Source organism: Sceloporus occidentalis, unplaced genomic scaffold (assembly GCF_023333645.1).
Source record: "Sceloporus occidentalis isolate IW3139 unplaced genomic scaffold, rSceOcc1.0.p SCAF_18, whole genome shotgun sequence".
Taxonomy (NCBI): domain Eukaryota; kingdom Metazoa; phylum Chordata; class Lepidosauria; order Squamata; family Phrynosomatidae; genus Sceloporus; species Sceloporus occidentalis.
In genome coordinates, this window is record NW_028316998.1 from 14,535,976 (window position 1) to 14,554,156 (window position 18,181).

Consider the following 18,181-nt stretch of genomic DNA (forward strand, 5'->3'; position numbering starts at 1 on the left):
GTAGGAAAGTATTTATTAAAAAGATGTGCTGTCATATAGAAATATTAGCATATTATTTTACTTTTATGATGTTTTAGTTGTATGGTTTCTTTTAATAAGTTGTATTTTACAATACATAAAATACATTTTAGGTACAAGCCAGTCAGTGACTGTAAATCTCATATTAAACAATTTATGCATTTTACTAATAAATATTATATTTCTATAGTTCAAATAGTTTACATGTTTAAAACCACAGCAACAGGACCCCCACTGCAGTTCATAATGTCGTCAGCTGTCAAGGTACTGTTATACACAGCAGTTGTCTTAACAATGGCAAATGCTAGCCTTTATGCTATGAAACATGTTTTCCAATAGCGATAGCATACATTCTATAAATGCTACTATGTTTGTTAGATCTGTAAACACGATGTCTCTAAAATATTGCATCTGTAAACCTCAGCACGGTGACAGGAGCGGTAGGTAAATGTTGAGGTGAAATGGCAGGCTTTATGACATTCTGCGGCATATTTTACAGAAAGAGAAATTTCTATGGGAGTGAAGAACCAGCTGTCCTTATATTACATAAAGGGGAACTTATATAAGCATGTTTTGCTATTTGTTAAGCGACTACATCTCCCATACTCCTTTGCCAGGTCCTTAGCTTGAAAGAGCATTATGGGAGATGTAGTCCTGCAGCAGCTGGAGGGCCGCAGGTTGGACACCACTGGTGTAAGAAGTATTTACCACGTGTGGCACAAAATCAAGTGACCAAATTAAACTGGAAGTATACAAAATATTTGAACGTTCATACGGAGAAATACAGCACCATTTGTGATATCAAACTGCCAATTTATAATCAAAAAGTATTTGTACCGCCCAACCTTTAAATTGCGACTTACACTTTTATCTCACAGTTAATTTTGGAATCGGATAATGCTTTTTTCGAAAATTTACACATTTTTGGTAGTATTGCAAACGCCATCTTCATTTTGGCAAATTAATTTAGGTAATGCTGTTCTGTTATCCTACAAAACAAAGGAAACAACGGGCCTGAATGTCACTTTTTCTCTCTAAAACTGACCGCTGTTGGCCGGTAAACAATGGTGTTAACGGTGGCCACCGTATTTGGCGGCCCAGTCTGTTCTCCCGTGCACTGGTTGAACTGGCCGATTTAACATAGGCAGGTTCCTAGCTGCTGGTTTAAAAGATGGACCCGGAAACTGCGAGCGCGCGCCTTTTGTTTTCCAAGCTTCGTAATCTGAAAGAGACGTATAAATAAGCGCTCACGTAGCAGGACCAAACTATTCCCACGCTAGAGAAACTTAGAACAACGTTGTAAGAATTCTGGCCAGCAGACATTACGGCAGACACAGAGATACCATTGTGGAGAACCTGACCGTAACTCCTTTAAACTTCATGAAGGTGAGGGACATACAACCCCCCCCCCCCCCCCCCAGGGAAATATGCTCTGTTGGTTTCCAGCTGGACGAGAATGATATCGTCATGTGCCTGTTAATCACGTGTAAACGCTTATGTGTGCGTGACTGCTGCAATTCCTTATGTGTCGCTATTATATGTCACTATTTTCTAGCAGGAACACACGCCTGATTACGGCTCAGTATATTACATGGCGTTTGGATGTAATACCTATGTGAATACAACAGAATTCCATACAAAGGGAGTGTGGAGGAGTGCACAGAGACTGATTACATGTATCTCGCTAGAAGCAGGGTTATGCCAGGGGGTCTGTCTCACTACATAATGGCAAACGCACAAACTAAAGGGTAGGGGTGGCAGTTACCTGGGGGGTCATCAAACACTGCCTTTTGGCAGGTAGGTTTTGGTTTAATAAACACTGGCTTATCATCGCCAGCATCATGTGTGGGTGAAGCTGGCAAGAAGAATAAAGAGAAAATGAAGGGAACAAGAAAGAAAAGTAAAACATGCAGGTAAGAGTAAAGAAGAGAGCATAGGCGGTAAGTACGAGGGACATTAGCCCAAGCTGTTATTTATCAGCACATTGAAATGTGGATCTTCTGGAGGAAAGTGTGCCACATTGCATTGTCGTAGTAGGGGGCAGTCTGGGTACAATGAGAACACGGTGTGAAAAAAACACTAGATTCTCTCCGGGACCACATGTATGACCCAAGTGTAAAAATCTCTTACAAAAGCAGCTTCATTCAAAGGCATTTTGTTTTACTGCCATGTGCTAAACAGAGATGTAATGGAGAAATCCTCCCCAAAGGGGCTATCTATGTTATTTTGTAGAGATGCATGTAGTAAGCAGCCTACTAAATAAAAAAACATCAATTTGACTATTCTGTACTGCAAGTAAATCAAATACACCTAGGCCAATACAGACATGTCTAAGACGTACACAAAGATGTCACGTTTTGATTCCTTGCCCATGGTTATATGGGCTCCTTCATTTGCCTATGCATGCTGTTTTAGACACAGCTTTAGAACACTAATATAAGCATGTTCCAGGGTTGTAAATTACGGTAATACTAAATTATTTTCCTTTTTTATAAAGGGATATTGTATGGCAAACGCAAAAGTGTGTATCTGCACTCTAAAACAGCATGACAAAAAAAATCCTGTTTTTTTTGGTTTATTCTTGTAATTATGATTCTGTTAAAGGGAATCCAAGAGCTGAAAAGGTAACTTCTTTAAACTGAGGTTTACTCATTGACTTGAAATTCCAAATCCCCTCATGTTTACTATATATGATGAAGGCCTAGACTGTGGAACTATGCATTTGCAGGGCAAGCTCCCCTTTGTTGGAAGGAGATCTTGCCAGGGTTGGTGCAGCATGATGTATAATGAAGCCCCAAACCCCAAAGAGGCTGGATTCACTAGGCTGTTGCAGCTGTAGGAATAAACCAAATGAGGCTATAGAAATAGATAATGTTTGTGTGTCTTGGACTATAAATTGTGTTATGAAGCCAGCTCTTACTTGTAGCGCCAATTGGTGCAAGCTGTATTCTCTGTCCTGCTGAGCCAACCTCCTTTTTGTGAAATGAAGGAATATATCCCCCAGGTGGGTTGTATGAAGGACCATTAAATCCTCCTAACGTGCCTGAAGGAACACAAACAACATCACGATTTGTAAATTAAAAGGCAAAATCAAGATTGACAATTTTACAGTGTTCACACTAAAATACTATCCTTTTTCTGGAGAATGTAAAAAAAAAAACCATTCAAATAGACAAAAACATTAAAAAGATAACTAGACATAATAACAAAATCGTAAATATAAAATTAAATTTAAATTGAAAAACATTTATCTATTCATTGGACGACCCTTGTTCTAAAAACCCCACCCTTATCAACCGTTGCCCCTTTTTATTTTTTTAACAGCTAAAATAATAAAGATAAAAGATACGCTAATGAGATGTTTACCTGCATTAGTTCTACTGAAGGCAAGTCCTCCACCAGTTGGACCAAGTGGTTTAGAGGCCAATGCACTGCTCCATGCGGAATTATTTGCTTCTTTACTAGTTGACAAAAATCCTCCATTTTTTGGGTTCATACCTTAATGCAGTTAATAAAAAACAAACATATATGTTACAGTCAAATTGAATACAATTTTTAAATATACATTATGCCGTGCAATAATTCAAAAAGGGTTACGCTGCAGGGAATCCTAGAAAGAATCCAGATAATATGAATTATCACAAAGGACCCTTTAAAACATTGGGAGGTACTTTGGGTGTAAAGAAAGCTAGGAGAGGTTCTGGAAAGCTTTTTTTTCTTCTTCTCCTGTTTACTCTGATCTGACCAAGATGCCAAGCTATATAGTGGGACAGCGGCCCTCCTCGGTCTCTGCTTCTCCACTTAGTCCTTCTGGCAGTGCCAGAAATGACACTGTTGGAAGGGAATGCCCAATCGGATATTCAGTAGGTATACTTTTTGTGATCAAAACAGAGCAAGAAATCAGGGCATACCCAGAGAATACCACACAAAAAACATCTTTCTATAACATGTCACTATGTCACTAAGTATCCCAATTTTGGTGAGTCCTATATAATATTTTTGGTAGACAATACACTATTGCCCCGGTAGTAGGCTGCACCCTTATGATTTGGTGCCACTTTAATGAAAATCAGGGCAAAAAGTGCGGGACAATACGGTACTTGCTTAGGATACTATAGGGGTTAATTGTGACGTTTGCTGTCTTTTGCTTGTAACGGTGGTGATGTGACTGCGGTCTCTTTCCGGCAGTCAGCGTGTTAAATGTACCTGTCATCAATGTAACCCGGATTCTCATCACGCTGGCTAGTTGATAGAGACAGTGTAACGGCACTCGGTGAAATAAAAACCCCCTATTGCCCCCAAAAAAGCACAAAAAAAAAAAGTTTTCCGACCACAAGCATATAGGGGAAAAAATATATAAACACAGAAAACAGCCCTGGTACTTAAGGGGTTAAAGCACAAAATGACAATATGAAACACAACCCCCCACCCCCCCACCCCCAGCCCGAATGTCATGCATAGTGGGCCATACTACTACAGCTCAATTCTGCAGCAATCAGCAGATAGCGGTTCTGGTGGCTTTATTGACGTTTCCATAAAACTTGGTCATAGAGTTGTTTCCTCTAAATATGGCCCATAATCTCTCCACATGTCCACATTATTCTTATGCAATGTTGAGGAAGGACATATTGGTGCACGCATTGGAATCTTTGCTACATTATTTATGAAGCAATAGTAGTAAGTGTATTGCTTATTTACCAGGGAAATATCTCGCCTGCCGTAGATAATGCTGTTTAGCTGAGGTGGTCTTCCCCGAGTCCATTCTTAACATACCCATCTGTGAAGGACCTTTGTTTTCCTCTCCGGTTGGAGCAGACTCTGGCAAGCTGAAAGAGAAATACAATAGTGTGTATGTAAGAATACAATATGCCTTTGAAGTAGTCCCATATCTTAAAAATCTCACATAGGAGCCCAACAGAATACATTTAACATACATTTAAGGAGCCAGAGAGGTATTACATACATAGATACCAATAAAAGACTCACAAAAACTTTGAGCCGTGGCAACCTTGTAACAAAAATTTGTCCAGCGCCATTTTGAACAAATATTTTATTTAAATTAATTGATTGCAATACGTCTATGAACATTATATATATATATATATCTTGAAAATAGGATACATCCATGACACAACACCGAACCATTAGGTTTTCAGTGTTTTACTAAGGAAACTAGATACTGTTAAAAGAAACATAGTAAAGGGAGCAGGAAATGGTTTAGGATCTTGGAATCCAAGACATTGGGTAAACAAAACTTACCTGAACAGAGGGTCCGTGTTTTTATTGTCCTTAATTGCAGCAATGCTGGGTTTCTTAGAATACGAGATGCCAAATTCAGTATCGAAGTCATCCCAGCTGTCTTTCAGAACTGACTGTCCCCACCGACGCCTTCCATTTTTAACATGAGCAGCATTGTTCTGGGACACCGGGACTACTGGCTTCTATTGGAGATGGGTAGAGGTTTAATTGTCTATTACAGAAATATGGTTCAGTAATTCTTGCATTGCAGATTTTTTCAAATACATTAAGTAGTATGTAATGGAAATTTAAGTAAGCAGGTTAATGACTTCATTCATCACTCTTTTACTCACTGGAGAGTTGGTTTTGCTGATGTTGGGAAGAAACACTTGTGTAGGTTTGGGAAGAGAGTTTTCCTTTGTGCTCTGTGGCACCTGAATCTGCTGAAGGGGCCGATGAGCGACCATCGCCGAGTCAGTCCCTGTCTTCTCGAAAGCAATCTGTGGAGATTTCTTCTTCACTGCAGACGCTGCCTGTGGCTCTATAGGTTGCACTGGTTTATTCACAGGCTTTTTCGGCTCGATGTATTGTGGTGGAGGTCCAAGTGCCTGTCCAACTTGGAAATAAGGGTACCTTAAAGCCTATAAAAAAAATTCAGGTTTGTATTTCACTATTATATTAAAAGACTCATCATGATCTTACATACATTTCATGGTATTTTTTTTTTTAATAATGCCCATGAAGTTCGTCTTTTCAACAGAAATCCTGAAGATACTAACACACATGTCCACAGACAAAAACAGGCATTGTCTTGAATATACTTCACACGCAAAGAAATGTAATTAAAAGTTACATTGACGTAAGGTACCTGACTGGCTGTGGGTCGTTTCTTTGGGTCCCAATGAAGCATGTCTCTCATTAGTGTTAAAGCCTCGTCACTGGCATTAGGGATAAGAGTTTTCAGGTTAATAGGAACGCACTGTGGAAATCGGAAATTCATGGATGTTGCCAGTTGGTATCCGTCAGGCCAGTCATTCTGTCACAAGGTATAAAAAATATATTCAGATTATTGGATGTGAAATCCGTTTAATGTTTCCTTGGTTAGATACAAATAGATTCAAGTAGCTTTATGCCTATCCCATGCATGTTTAAATTCCCTCACCGTATTAGCTCTACCAATTCTGATGGTAGGTTGTTCCACTAATCTACCACCCTTTAGGTAAAAGTAAAACCTCCTTACATAACATCTAAAGCTCTAACTTGTAGTTTTAAATTATGACCTCTTGTTCTACCATTTCTCAGCCTACATTTACTTCCCCCCCGTAGTTTTCTTTCAACTACTAATGCCTCTCGCTATACAACTCAGCAACATTTTATGAAATACTTAGTCCAACAGTTATTCCAATAATTACAACATGGTGACATTATTGTATTTATTTAATTTATATTTGATTTTGCTTTTTTTTTTTTAGAGGGGGAGAAACTATCTCTCTGTCTTCTCCTCCTGATGTGTTTGTGCTGATTATAATGTGGTCAGCAAGGAGGGCTCCATAGCCCTGCATTATAGATTACAATAACTGCAATCAGCCAGCAGGGGGGCACAATGGGAGAACCCAGCAGGGTTTAGGAAGACCCTGCTGAGGCTCTCGTGTCCTTAAGTATACTTCGGGTGGGTGTCAGCAGTGAATGATAGTGTACCGTCACTGACCAAGATGGGTAATGACGTACAGATCCTAAGGGGACTCAATGGATTAAACAATGGAATGTTTCAATTGTATGTGAATATGCATACACATGATGAAATAAAAAAATAACTCACTTTCTTGGGAGTTCCTAGAACTTGGCAGATTTTGAAGATTTCATCAACTTCACTTGTCCCTGGGAAGAGAGGCCGTAGTGTGTATAATTCAGCCATGATGCTGCCAACCGCCCATATGTCTATTGGAGAGCTATACGTAGTGGATCTTAGCAATACCTCTGGTGCTCTGTACCTGAATATAAAAACAATGAAACAAATATTGTTGGGCATCCACAAAACACACAATGACCCACTCCCAGTATGAGAGCATGGGCGTAAGAATCGGGGGGGACAGATGCCCCCCAGTAACTCATGCGGAGGGACCGATAATGAAGAAATCCCCCCCAGGGCCGTAGGAACCCCCCCAATAGAATCGCCGCAAATGCGGCCCGCGAGACCTCGAGGTGCGGCCCGCGTAAGATCGGCAGCCAGGGCATCGTGAACCTCGAGCCCTGCAACAACAACAAGAGCCCTGCTACTTACCTGTGGGAGGGTCTTCTGTACTGCACAGAGGAAGCGGAACCCAGCAGAGTTCACGTGACATCACATCACATCCTGCTTCCTCTGTGCAGTACCAGAGAACGCAGAGGGAGGCCACGCCCCCTGCTGAAGTCTGTGAGTGGCATCGAGGAGCTGAAGTGCAGGTAAGGGGGTGGGGAGGGTGTTTGAATCAGTATGCGTGATTGAGGGAATGAATCTGAGAATGAATCTGTGAATGAATGAGTATATGAATGAATGAGTGTGTGTGTGATAGCATGGAGATGTGTAAGTGCTGGAACCTAGGCATGATGGGACTGTGATTGCTGTTAGCAATCACACTCCTATCATGCCAAGTCAGCCAGTACATGCTGAAACCTAGCTAGCTGCCCCCTTTGTGTATTGATGCTGCCAGCAATATGGGGTCTGCACATCACTTACAGCCACCCTGTACCAGCATGTGCTGGCTGCCTGGGTATGATAGGAGTGTGATTGCTGTTAGCAATCACACTCCTATCATGCCAAGTCATATTGCTATTTTTTTTTGTGCAATTGTGGTGTGTTGCTTTTATTAAAAATGTGAGTTTTTATTATTATTTTTAAAGGTGGGGGTTTATTTTCGGTTTTGGCTAAGTGAACCGTGAATGTTTTGGTTCAGAATTTTAATTTTGGTGCATCCCTAGAATAAATAGAACTATTTCATTTTTACTTATCCTGAGTCCTGAATTTGTAGTCACAAAACTTTCTAGGCCCAGAAATCAGTGAGAGGAAAAGTAAAGGTTTTGTGTCATTTACTTTATTTTAATCTGCATATTTTATTAAAGGCCATATTTTCTCACAGTGAAAAATGAGTGCGGCCCGCGCACGTATACAATTCTGATGAAGTGGCCCACTGCAGAAAAAACTTGGACGCCCCTGGGGTAGACAGTGAGAAGGGGGGGTAGGGAGAGGGTAGCTAGTGAGAAGGGGGGTAGGGAGAGGGTAGCTGGTGAGAAGGGGGGGTAGGGAGAGTGTAGCTAGTGTGAAGGGGGTGGTAGGGAGAGGGTAGCTAGTGAGAAGGGGGCGATAGGGAGAGGGTAGCTAGTGAGAAGGGGGCGATAGGGAGAGGGTAGCTAGTGAGAAGGGGGGTAGGGAGAGGGTAGATAGTGTGAGAAGGGAGGGTAGGGAGAGGGAAGATAGTAAGAAAGTGTGAGAGGGGGTAGATAGTGTGAGAGATGGGGAGAAAGTGGGGATCTGATGGGGGAAAATGCTGTCCCCCCAGATTTTTAGGGGTTCCTACGCCCATGTATGAGAGAGCACATAAGTAGGTTCAAGCAAGTTAGCTGTTCATCAGAACTAGAAAAATAATAAGCCCCCAATATAAATCTGTATACTTCTACTGACCATGCCAGTTTAACTCATTGGTCTGAATGTCTGTAAATGCACATTACACATCTGTAATGAACTCTCCACACATACATTGCCTATATTCATCTTATATGAATGTGTACCAAGCAATCCAAAAGTGGTGGAAAAATGGATCAAATTACCATCTGGTAGACACATAGTCTGTGTAGGGTGGCTGAGATCTCAGCTCTCGCACTAATCCAAAATCAGCTATTTTCACAAGATCAGGACCCATACATAAGAGATTTTCAGGCTTCATATCTCTATGGAAGTACCCTAGATAAAATGTTGGAAAATATAATAAATATCACATTTATTTTAACCATTTTTCACCCAACCACAAGGCATAAAAAATATTTTCTAGGTTTATAATGCCACTTTCTAAACATTTCTCTTATTTACCAGAGAAAATCTGTTCTAACTTTATCAGGGGACAATTTTAGAACAATTAATACAATGGTAACCCTTGAGGAGTTTCTATATACCAGAGATGTGTGAGAAGAAGGGGAGACAAAATAAATAAATAAATAAATAAATAAAAACAATTAAAAAAAATAATTAAAAAGAAAACTATGTCTCAGCAAAGCATCACCAATAGTGTCTGGATAAACCGTATTACTCCATGATAAAGAGAAGTGCAAAAAATGCTGAAAAATGTAAAATAAAAATGTACCAAAACTTCAAAATATTGTGAAACTTGTGGGGAAAGAATTGTTTTCACACAATAAACCTACAAAACTCCTATGTGGGATATCACACAACCTTTGTATATGGGGTATTTTTGTTGCTTAACATAAATTGGATTTCTTTTGAACTTTTTAACAGTAAAAAAACATACCAAAATCTTTGTCTGTATATATATATATATATTTTGTGTCTCCATGACAAAGCCCCCCCTTCAAACAATATTTTATTATCACCCAAGACAACAGACATAATTAAACTACAGCTTCAGAGTGCAAAAACACAGTATTTTAGAGTACTACAAATGTGCATTAAAGTTAAAATATAGCACACAGTAAACAGTTATCAAAGTGCTTACCATGTCTGTGCATAAAGGCTAACCCAGAAAGCACCTGGAACATAATGTTCCTGATTTCACTCTCAGTGAACACCTTATTTTCGCTGGCAAGAGAAAAGGGTACGGAAGAAACAGCACAAAACAGAAAGAATGTGAAGGAATGAAACAGAATCTGACTCACACCAAGGGCACTTGATACCATCTAGGAGAACATCACCATACATATGATGTTGAGCAGGACATGATAATGGAATAAAGTTAGTGTACGTATTCTGTAAATCACATCATATTATCCAAGGTTTTATAAGGAGTTATGGATTGATTGATTGGTTTTGCTTCCCCTGTATATGTGGATGTCATACAATACATAGTAAAAGTTACAGTTACAAAGCTAAATAGACCAATCATAATGGTAATTCTGTATTATTTATTCCATGGTGGTATCAGTTGCCCTTTAGATAGCTGTAGGATGAAAAAGTAAAGCAAAGACATTAGAGAGATACAAAAACTGCCCCTTATCCAAGTAAAATCAGGCTCTGACGGCAATCGATATAGGTAAATAGGGTTAATAATTTTGCCCTCTACTGCTCCAAGAGCAACTGAATCATACCTTTGGGCCAATTGCACATATCTATACCAGGTCAACTTAAGTCACTGGCACTGCTGATCAGTAAAGAATAACGCCTACCTATCTCAATATTAATTAAATGCTCCTCTGAAATGTTTTGCACATGCGATCATACATGGACCTTCTAAAGTGATTTTTGTTTCCCTTCCCCTTTCCAAAAGAGGACAGCAAAGATCTTACAGTCCTAACAAGGAACCTACCGTGCTTATGGATAAAAGCTAGCCCTTGTAAAATTTGGAACATAATGTTTCTGATGACTGACTCAGGGAACAACTTATTTCTGTGAAGAGACAAATTAACAGTTTCAAGAAATGTATAAAATATGCTTAGAAAATGGCGCTTGCGACCAATCCATGCAATAAAACTTAAATCGCAGCAGCTTACATACACTACCAGATTTCCAGCAGTTTTTTCTAAAAATATTGGCATCACTGGATGAACTGAAAATTGTCCTCCATACAGCGTATGGAGGACAATTTAATTTTTTGGGGCTATTTTTTATCTTTATATATATTTCCATTCCTGGCTTGTAACAACAATTTACTGTATAGTTACTAAATTCTGCATACAAAAAAACCCAATTATATTTCTGTGAAACCTCCCAAAAAATGTAAATGCCTACTAATAAAATCTATAGAATGTTAGTACAGCCATAGAAAAGCATTTTGCAAGCTTTTTCTGTAAGCTTGTATGTAAGCTACATCAACAGAAAAAAATACTTTTTATTAAACCATGATGTGCATTTATTTATAGTTAGCCAATTATTTGGTGCCCTCAATGCTATTCATTTGAGAAGAAAAATAGAACACGGTGTAAATTTGCTTTAAAGAAATAAGTTAGAACTAAGCGCTGCGTAAACTGTTGGCGCTATATAAATAAAAGATAATAATAATAAATACCGGTCTTTCATCAGCTGGTATAGGTTTTCTTTCATATATTCAAACACGAAATAAAGTTGATCATTTTCTCGGATAACCTCTTTCAGCTTGATGACATTAGCATGATTAAGTTTCTTCAGGGACTGAAAAAAAACATATATTAGGAAAGTGTTAAATTAACAATAGGAGGTTGGCTCTTGGTTATGGGTAGATCTATAGTTATTGCCCTTGCCATAGTTTTGGATATTTGGAAAGTATTTAGACCAATTAGATATACCCCACAACTTAATCCATTGTCCCACCAACCTTGTTGTCAGATGCCACCCACCTCATTTAAAATGAGGGGGCTATTTGGAATTCAATAGCTAATGAAAAAGAGTACTTTAGTAACTGTACTAAAAAAACAAATACAGAAGGACATGGCAGGACCAAAAAACACATCTTTTAAAATAAAAATATTTTAAAAAATTACCTTCACTTCCCTCAAATTCATACATTCATCCCATGAATAGAACTTCCTTTTCATTCTGAAAAATACCAATATTATATAAACAGCAATACAGGGAGAAACGGCTGCATGTGTGTGCATGTTAATTTAAAAACAGTATATTCACCAATTTCCTTTTTCCATCAATTCAGTTCACAACATTTGTACAATAAACAGTTCACGAAAGCATAGCCCCCTCAAGCATGCGAGTTTTGTATTTCAAATATTCACATAAAACCATATTTTAACATCATTACTGTTTTACGCTTGTTTTCAAACTTGATATATTGACAATTCACACCAAAACACATTCCAATCAAAATTAAGTATACTTGTCTTTCTGCAAATATTTCCAATATGGGTGTTTTTAAATTGGATATCCCTTTCATTTTTCCATTTTACTCAATATTTCTCAAGCAGTAATATACCATCCACCCTACTCAACCTCCACCATTTATTTTTTTTATATTAAAGTGAGAGACTAGCTAAGGTTTATACTTTTAAAAACTCTTCTTCTCTAAACCATATTCTTGGCCACACAGCCATGATTTTTTTAGGGCCCAGAGAACACTATGCCTCATTTGCCCAGTCCTAAATGCTCTTGCTGTCTAATCCAACTCTTGGTGGAGCCACACCACCATCATCACCATAAACAGACACAACCCAGTTTGCCTATATGGCTGGGATGGAGCTGTCTGGTCATCTGATGCTCTAAGATGCTTTTCAGTCTGTCAGTTCCTTCAAGACAGTGTCTCAAGGTACCTAAAGGACCCATATGCAGTGGCGGATCTACCGGGGTCGCAGGGGTCGCGACTGCGACCGGGCCCCGGTGGCAGGGGGGCCCAAGCCAAGGGGCCGCCCGAAATCTTTTTTAAGTTGTTTTTTTTTTTTTTTTAAATAAGGCAGGGGCGTCCAACATGCGGCCCGCGGGCCAAATGCGGCCCGCGAGACCTCGAGGTGCGGCCCGCGTAAGATCGGCAGCCAGGGCAACCGATCTTACACGAGCCGCACCTCAAGCCCTGCTACTTACTTGTGGGAGGGTCTTCTGGACAGCACAGAGAAAGCGGAGTTCACGTGACATCCTACTTCCTCTGTGCTTTAGCAGAGAAGGCAGAGGGAGGCCGCGCCCCCTGCTGAAGTCTGTGAGCGGCATCGAAGGGAGATGCAGTGCAGGCAGTGGCGTCGGCAGGAAGGGGCCAGAGGGGGCCATGGCCCCCCCAACATCATGCTGTGCCCCCCGGTGTGCCCCCCCAATTGAAACGCCGGCTTTTTTTTTTTTTATAGACCCGGAGGAGAGAAAGAGAGGCGCCGAGCGGTTGCTGAGGATTAAGTTCTCAGCAACCGTTCGGCGCCTCTCACTCTTCTCCGCGACCGCGAGGCAGTGGCGTCGGCAGGGGGGGGCCAGAGGGGGCCATGGCCCCCCCAACATCATGCTGTGCCCCCCGGTGTGCCCCCCCAATTGAAACGCCGGCTTTTTTTTTTTTTATAGACCCGGAGGAGAGAAAGAGAGGCGCCGAGCGGTTGCTGAGGATTAAGTTCTCAGCAACCGTTCGGCGCCTCTCACTCTTCAACGCGACCGCGAGGCCTCTGCCTTGGTCGCAGTGCCGGCATTTCAAGCCGGGCGCCGGTATATGTCGTCATATCCGGCGCCCGGCAGTGAAGCCGCGCACACTGCAGAACCAGGGATACAGAGACCTCGCGATCTCACCGCTGGACAAGCCCAAGGTAAGTGAACTTCAAAGGGGGGTAGAAAGTTAGGAGGGGGTTAGAGAGTCAGGAGGGGGTTAGAGAGTCAGAAAAGGTAGATAGGTATAGATTGGGAGGGAGAGGGGATAGATAGGATAGATTGGGAGGGAGAGGGGGTAGATGGGATAGATATGATAGATAGGGAGGGAGATGGAGGTAGATGGGATAGATTGGGATGGAGATGGGGTAGATGGGATAGATTGGGAGGGAGATGGGGTAGATGAGATAGATAGGGAGGGAGAGGGGGTAGATGGGATAGATTGGGAGGGAGAGGGGGTACATAGGATAGATTGGGAGGGAGAGTAGGTATATAGGGAGGCAGAGGTGGTAGATAGGGAGGGAGAGGGGGTAGATAGGATAGATTGGGAGGGAGAGGGGGTAAATAGGATAGATTGGGAGGGAGAGGGGGTAGATAGGATAGATTAGGAGGGAGAGGTGTTTATGGGACAAACTTGGCGTACGTTCAGCTGTTTGGGGACAAAGTTGACACAATATGTAATTTGGGTGCTGGTCGGGTTTTATGTGGGCAATGTGGACACCAGGGCTGGCTTTGGGGTGTGTGACCAGTGATCTATGCCTGTAATTTAGGGTGTTTTATCTATACCTTTAATGCAGAGTTTATATGTAATTTCCAATTGATTTATACCTGCAAAGCTGGGTTTTGTGTCATTCTGTTCATCTGTATCGGCTATATTTCCATACATTATTTATGTTTACCTGCAAATATAGGATTTGCATGTCTTATTCAGTTGATCAATACCTGGAGTGCTGTTTCCATGTGTTGTTTATTTGATCTATACCTTCAGTGCTGAGTGTACATGTGATTTCCAGTTGATCTATACCTGCAATGCTGGGTTTGTGTGTTCTGTTGGTTTATACCTGCAATGCTATGTTTCCATACATTATTTATGTATACCTGCAAATACAAGTTGTTTTTTTTATATCTCATTTAGTTGCATGTGCTGTTTCCATGTGTTGTTTATTTGATCTATACCTGAACTACAGGGTGTAAGTAAAAGAGCGGTATGGTTTAGTGAATGAGGGGATAAAGGGACTCTGGGGATGATTACAGGGGAGAGGACCTCTCAATGTCACGGTGCAGGACTGACTCTCACGGTCTTTCCCTGATCTGCAGTCAGTGTGGGAAATATTTCTTTTTTTGTTGTGGTAGCGGAGGGAGTGATTGCATGCAAGGGAGCGTTGAGCGGGGCCCAAGGAAATGCTTGGATATTTTTTCACTATAAAATATATTGGCAGCAGGGGCAAATATTTATATATGTTTTGGCAGCAGGGGCTAATATTTATATATTGGCAACAGGGTCTAATATTAATATATATATTGGCTGCAGGGGCTAATATTAATATATATAGGAAGCAGGGACCAATACTATATATATCGGCAGCAGGGTCTAATATTAATATATATCGGCAGCAGGGTCCAATATTAATATATACCAGCAGCAGGGGCTAATATTAATATATATATTGGCAGCAGGGGCTAATATATATTGGCAGCAGGAGCTAATATTAACATATATTGGCAGCAGGAGCTAATATTAACATATATTGGCAGCAGGGTCTAGTATTTATATTCATATCGGCAGCAGGGGTTAATATTAATATATATTGGCTGCAGGGGCTAATTATATATATTGGCTGCAGGGACTAATAATATATATTGGCACTAGGGGCTAATATTAATATATACTGGCAGCAGGGTCAAATATTTATATATATATCAGCAGCAGGGTATAATTTTTATGTATATCAGCAGCAGGGTATAATCTAAGTATATATCCGCAGCAGGGGCTAATATCAACATATATCCCCAGCAGGGGCTAATATCCACATATATCCCCAGCAGGGGTTAATATTAATATATATCAGAAGCAGGGTGTAATATTTCTATATATCGGCAGCAGGGGCTAACTTCAAAGAGATAAGTGCATATTATGTAGTTAAAAATGCACGTCTAACGTGTGTGTGTGTGTGTGTATATATATATATATAGTGTATATGTACGGTTTTATAATTGGCACCCCTACTTTGGTCCCTGGCCCCCCATGTGCCCCCTCTAAATATGAAAGCTGGAGACGCCACTGAGTGCAGGTAAGGGGGTGGGGAGGGTGTTTGAATGAGTGTGTGTGATTGAGGGAATGAATCTGTGAATTAATGATTATATGAATAAATTAGTGTGTGTGTGTGTGTGTGTGTGTGTGTGATAGTATGGATGTGTAAGTGCTGGAACCTAGGCATGATGGGACTGTGATTGCTGTTAGCAATCCCACTCCTATCATGCCAAGTCAGCCAGTACATGCTGAAACCTGGCCAGCTGCCCCCCTTGTGTATTGATGCTGCCAGCAGTATGGGGTCTGCACATCACTTACAACCATCCTGTACCAGCATGTATTGGCTGACTTGGCATGATAGGAGTGTGATTGCTAATAGCAATCAGAGTCCCATCATGCCTAGGTTCCAGCATTTACAGGATGGATGTGTAAGTGCTGGAACCTAGGCATGATGGGACTGTGACTACTGTTAGCAATCACACTCCTATCATGCCAAGTCAGCCAGTACATGCTGAAACCTAGCTAGCTGCCCCCCTTGTGTAGTGATGCTGCCAGCAGTATGGGGTCTGCACATCACTTACAGCCACCCTGTACCAGCATGTACTGGCTGACTTGGCATGATAGGAGTGTGATTGCTAACAGCAATCACAGCGAGCACAGTCCCATCATGCCTAGGTACCAGCATTTACTGGTTGCCTGGGTATGATAGGAGTGTGATTGCTGTTAGCAATCACACTCCTATCATGCCAAGTCATATTGCTAATTTTGTCCAATTGTGTGTTACCTACTTTTATTAAACATGTGAGTTTTTATTATTATTTTTAAAGGTGGGGGTCATTTTCAGTTTTGGCTAAGTGAACCCTGAATTTTTTGGTCCAGAATTTTCATTTTAGTTCATCCCTAGAATAAATCTAGGAAATCCTGAATTTGTAGTCGCAAAACTTTCAAGGCCCAGAAATCAGTGAGAGGAAGAGTAAAGGTTTTGTGTCATTTTACTTTATTTTAATCTGCATATTTTATTAAAGGCCATATTTTCTCACAGTGAAAAATGAGTGCGGCCCGCGCACGTATACAATTCTGATGAAGTGGCCCACTGCAGAAAAAACTTGGACACCCCTGGATTATGCCCTTTGTACATGCGCCCCTTTTTCTTTGATTTTTTTACAGATATGATTCAATATGTCAATTGAATTTGTTGAATTAGTTGAAAAAAAATTGTTGGGTAAAAATCATGTTTTTGGGGGGGGGGGGTGAGGGGGTGGGGGGCTTAAAAGATTCTTGCACCCGGGCCCTGAGGCGTCTAGTTACGCCCCTGCCCATATGCTATGGGACATGTGAGTTTTTTTGGTATGGCACAATGTACTAGCATCAAGGGAAATGCCACTTACCTTTTGATAGCCACTAACTCTCCAGTCTCATTGCTCTTTGCCAGCAGGACATTTCCATAAGTGCCATCCCCAAGCTGTTTGAAGGTGGTGTAGCGGTTCATTTTTGTTACGTAGACGATGGGTTTTCAGTCCTTGGCAAAACTGATTCTCACTATGAAAGTAGCAAGATTAAATCAGTCAGAACTACTTGTAATTATTTTTATCAAGACAACCTTTTCATTATCTACACACTATCCATGTGAAAATATTAGATTAAGTATTTTGGAGCATTCTTTTTTTTCATACGGAAGTGAACATACCTTGTAAACTATTAACGCCTAATGCTGACAGGATGTTTTTAGTGCTGTTGTTGCTTTAAACTGAAATGTCTTTGGGTTGTTTATGATGTCATTTTAGAAACCATCTCTCATTAGTGTATTCTTTTTGGTTAGTACCCAATAAGCTGGTTCTGATAACCAAAGCCAAGTTTATGTTGAAAACATGCCAGTTGAAAACCTAGCATGGGACCAAGCGCCACATACTATTAAAGCAGGAAAGCTAGGAAGTACACCCTTAAGAATACAATCCCTTGTGTACAAAAATAGACGATACTCTGTTCTTAATTGTAAAGGAATGCAGGTGTCAGGTTATGTTAACTGAATGAAAACTGTACCTACTACAGAGTTCAAATAGAGGATTGTGAGACTGCAATTTGCAAGCCATATGTACACTATATGGACAAAAGTATTGGAACACACCTCTTATTTATTGAATTCAGGTGAATTCAGACCCATTGCCACAAGTGTATGAACTCATGCATCTAGCCATGCAATCTGCACTTACAAACATTTGTATTTAGAATGCAATGTCACACAAGTCTCGGGTCCTCCAACATTCACTCAGTAATACTCCAAAGAAATCTCTAAATACCCTCTTCTTCAGCGTAGCCTCTCAACTGTCAGGTGTTCACCTACCACTGCTTCAACAATCCTAGTCTCACTACTACTGTTAAGTGTCTCTCAACGTACCAACTCCCTCTTCTGGCTAGTCTATCTCTGTGTCTAGAAA

General features: G+C 40.7%; 1 protein-coding gene across 1 annotated transcript; it reads right to left on the reverse strand.

The window, feature by feature from the left end:
- Window positions 1-1,088: 1,088 nt before the first annotated feature.
- Window positions 1,089-17,235, reverse strand: LOC149302690 (serine/threonine-protein kinase MAK-like). The gene is made up of 14 exons (XM_089482312.1): window positions 17,135-17,235; window positions 11,917-11,971; window positions 11,466-11,587; window positions 10,767-10,846; window positions 9,061-9,193; window positions 7,076-7,247; window positions 6,125-6,292; window positions 5,610-5,897; window positions 5,278-5,459; window positions 4,717-4,844; window positions 3,385-3,516; window positions 2,939-3,061; window positions 1,784-1,873; window positions 1,089-1,240 (listed from the first exon to the last, which is right to left on the reverse strand). Exons 1-14 carry the CDS (start codon window positions 17,233-17,235, stop codon window positions 1,089-1,091), a joined length of 1,926 nt encoding a protein of 641 aa, XP_089338438.1.
- Window positions 17,236-18,181: the final 946 nt, after the last annotated feature.

Excerpts from the sequence above, each read along its gene's own strand:
- LOC149302690 (XM_089482312.1), bottom strand. The coding sequence starts at position 17,235 with ATGAACCGCTACACCACCTTCAAACAGCTTGGGGATGGCACTTATGGA. Across the intron at positions 10,847-11,465 it reads TACCAGCTGATGAAAGACCG|AAATAAGTTGTTCCCTGAGT; the intron begins GTATTTATTATT and ends GTCTCTTCACAG. Across the intron at positions 1,874-2,938 it reads TGCACCAATTGGCGCTACAA|CTTCACCCACACATGATGCT; the intron begins GTAAGAGCTGGC and ends TCTTCTTGCCAG.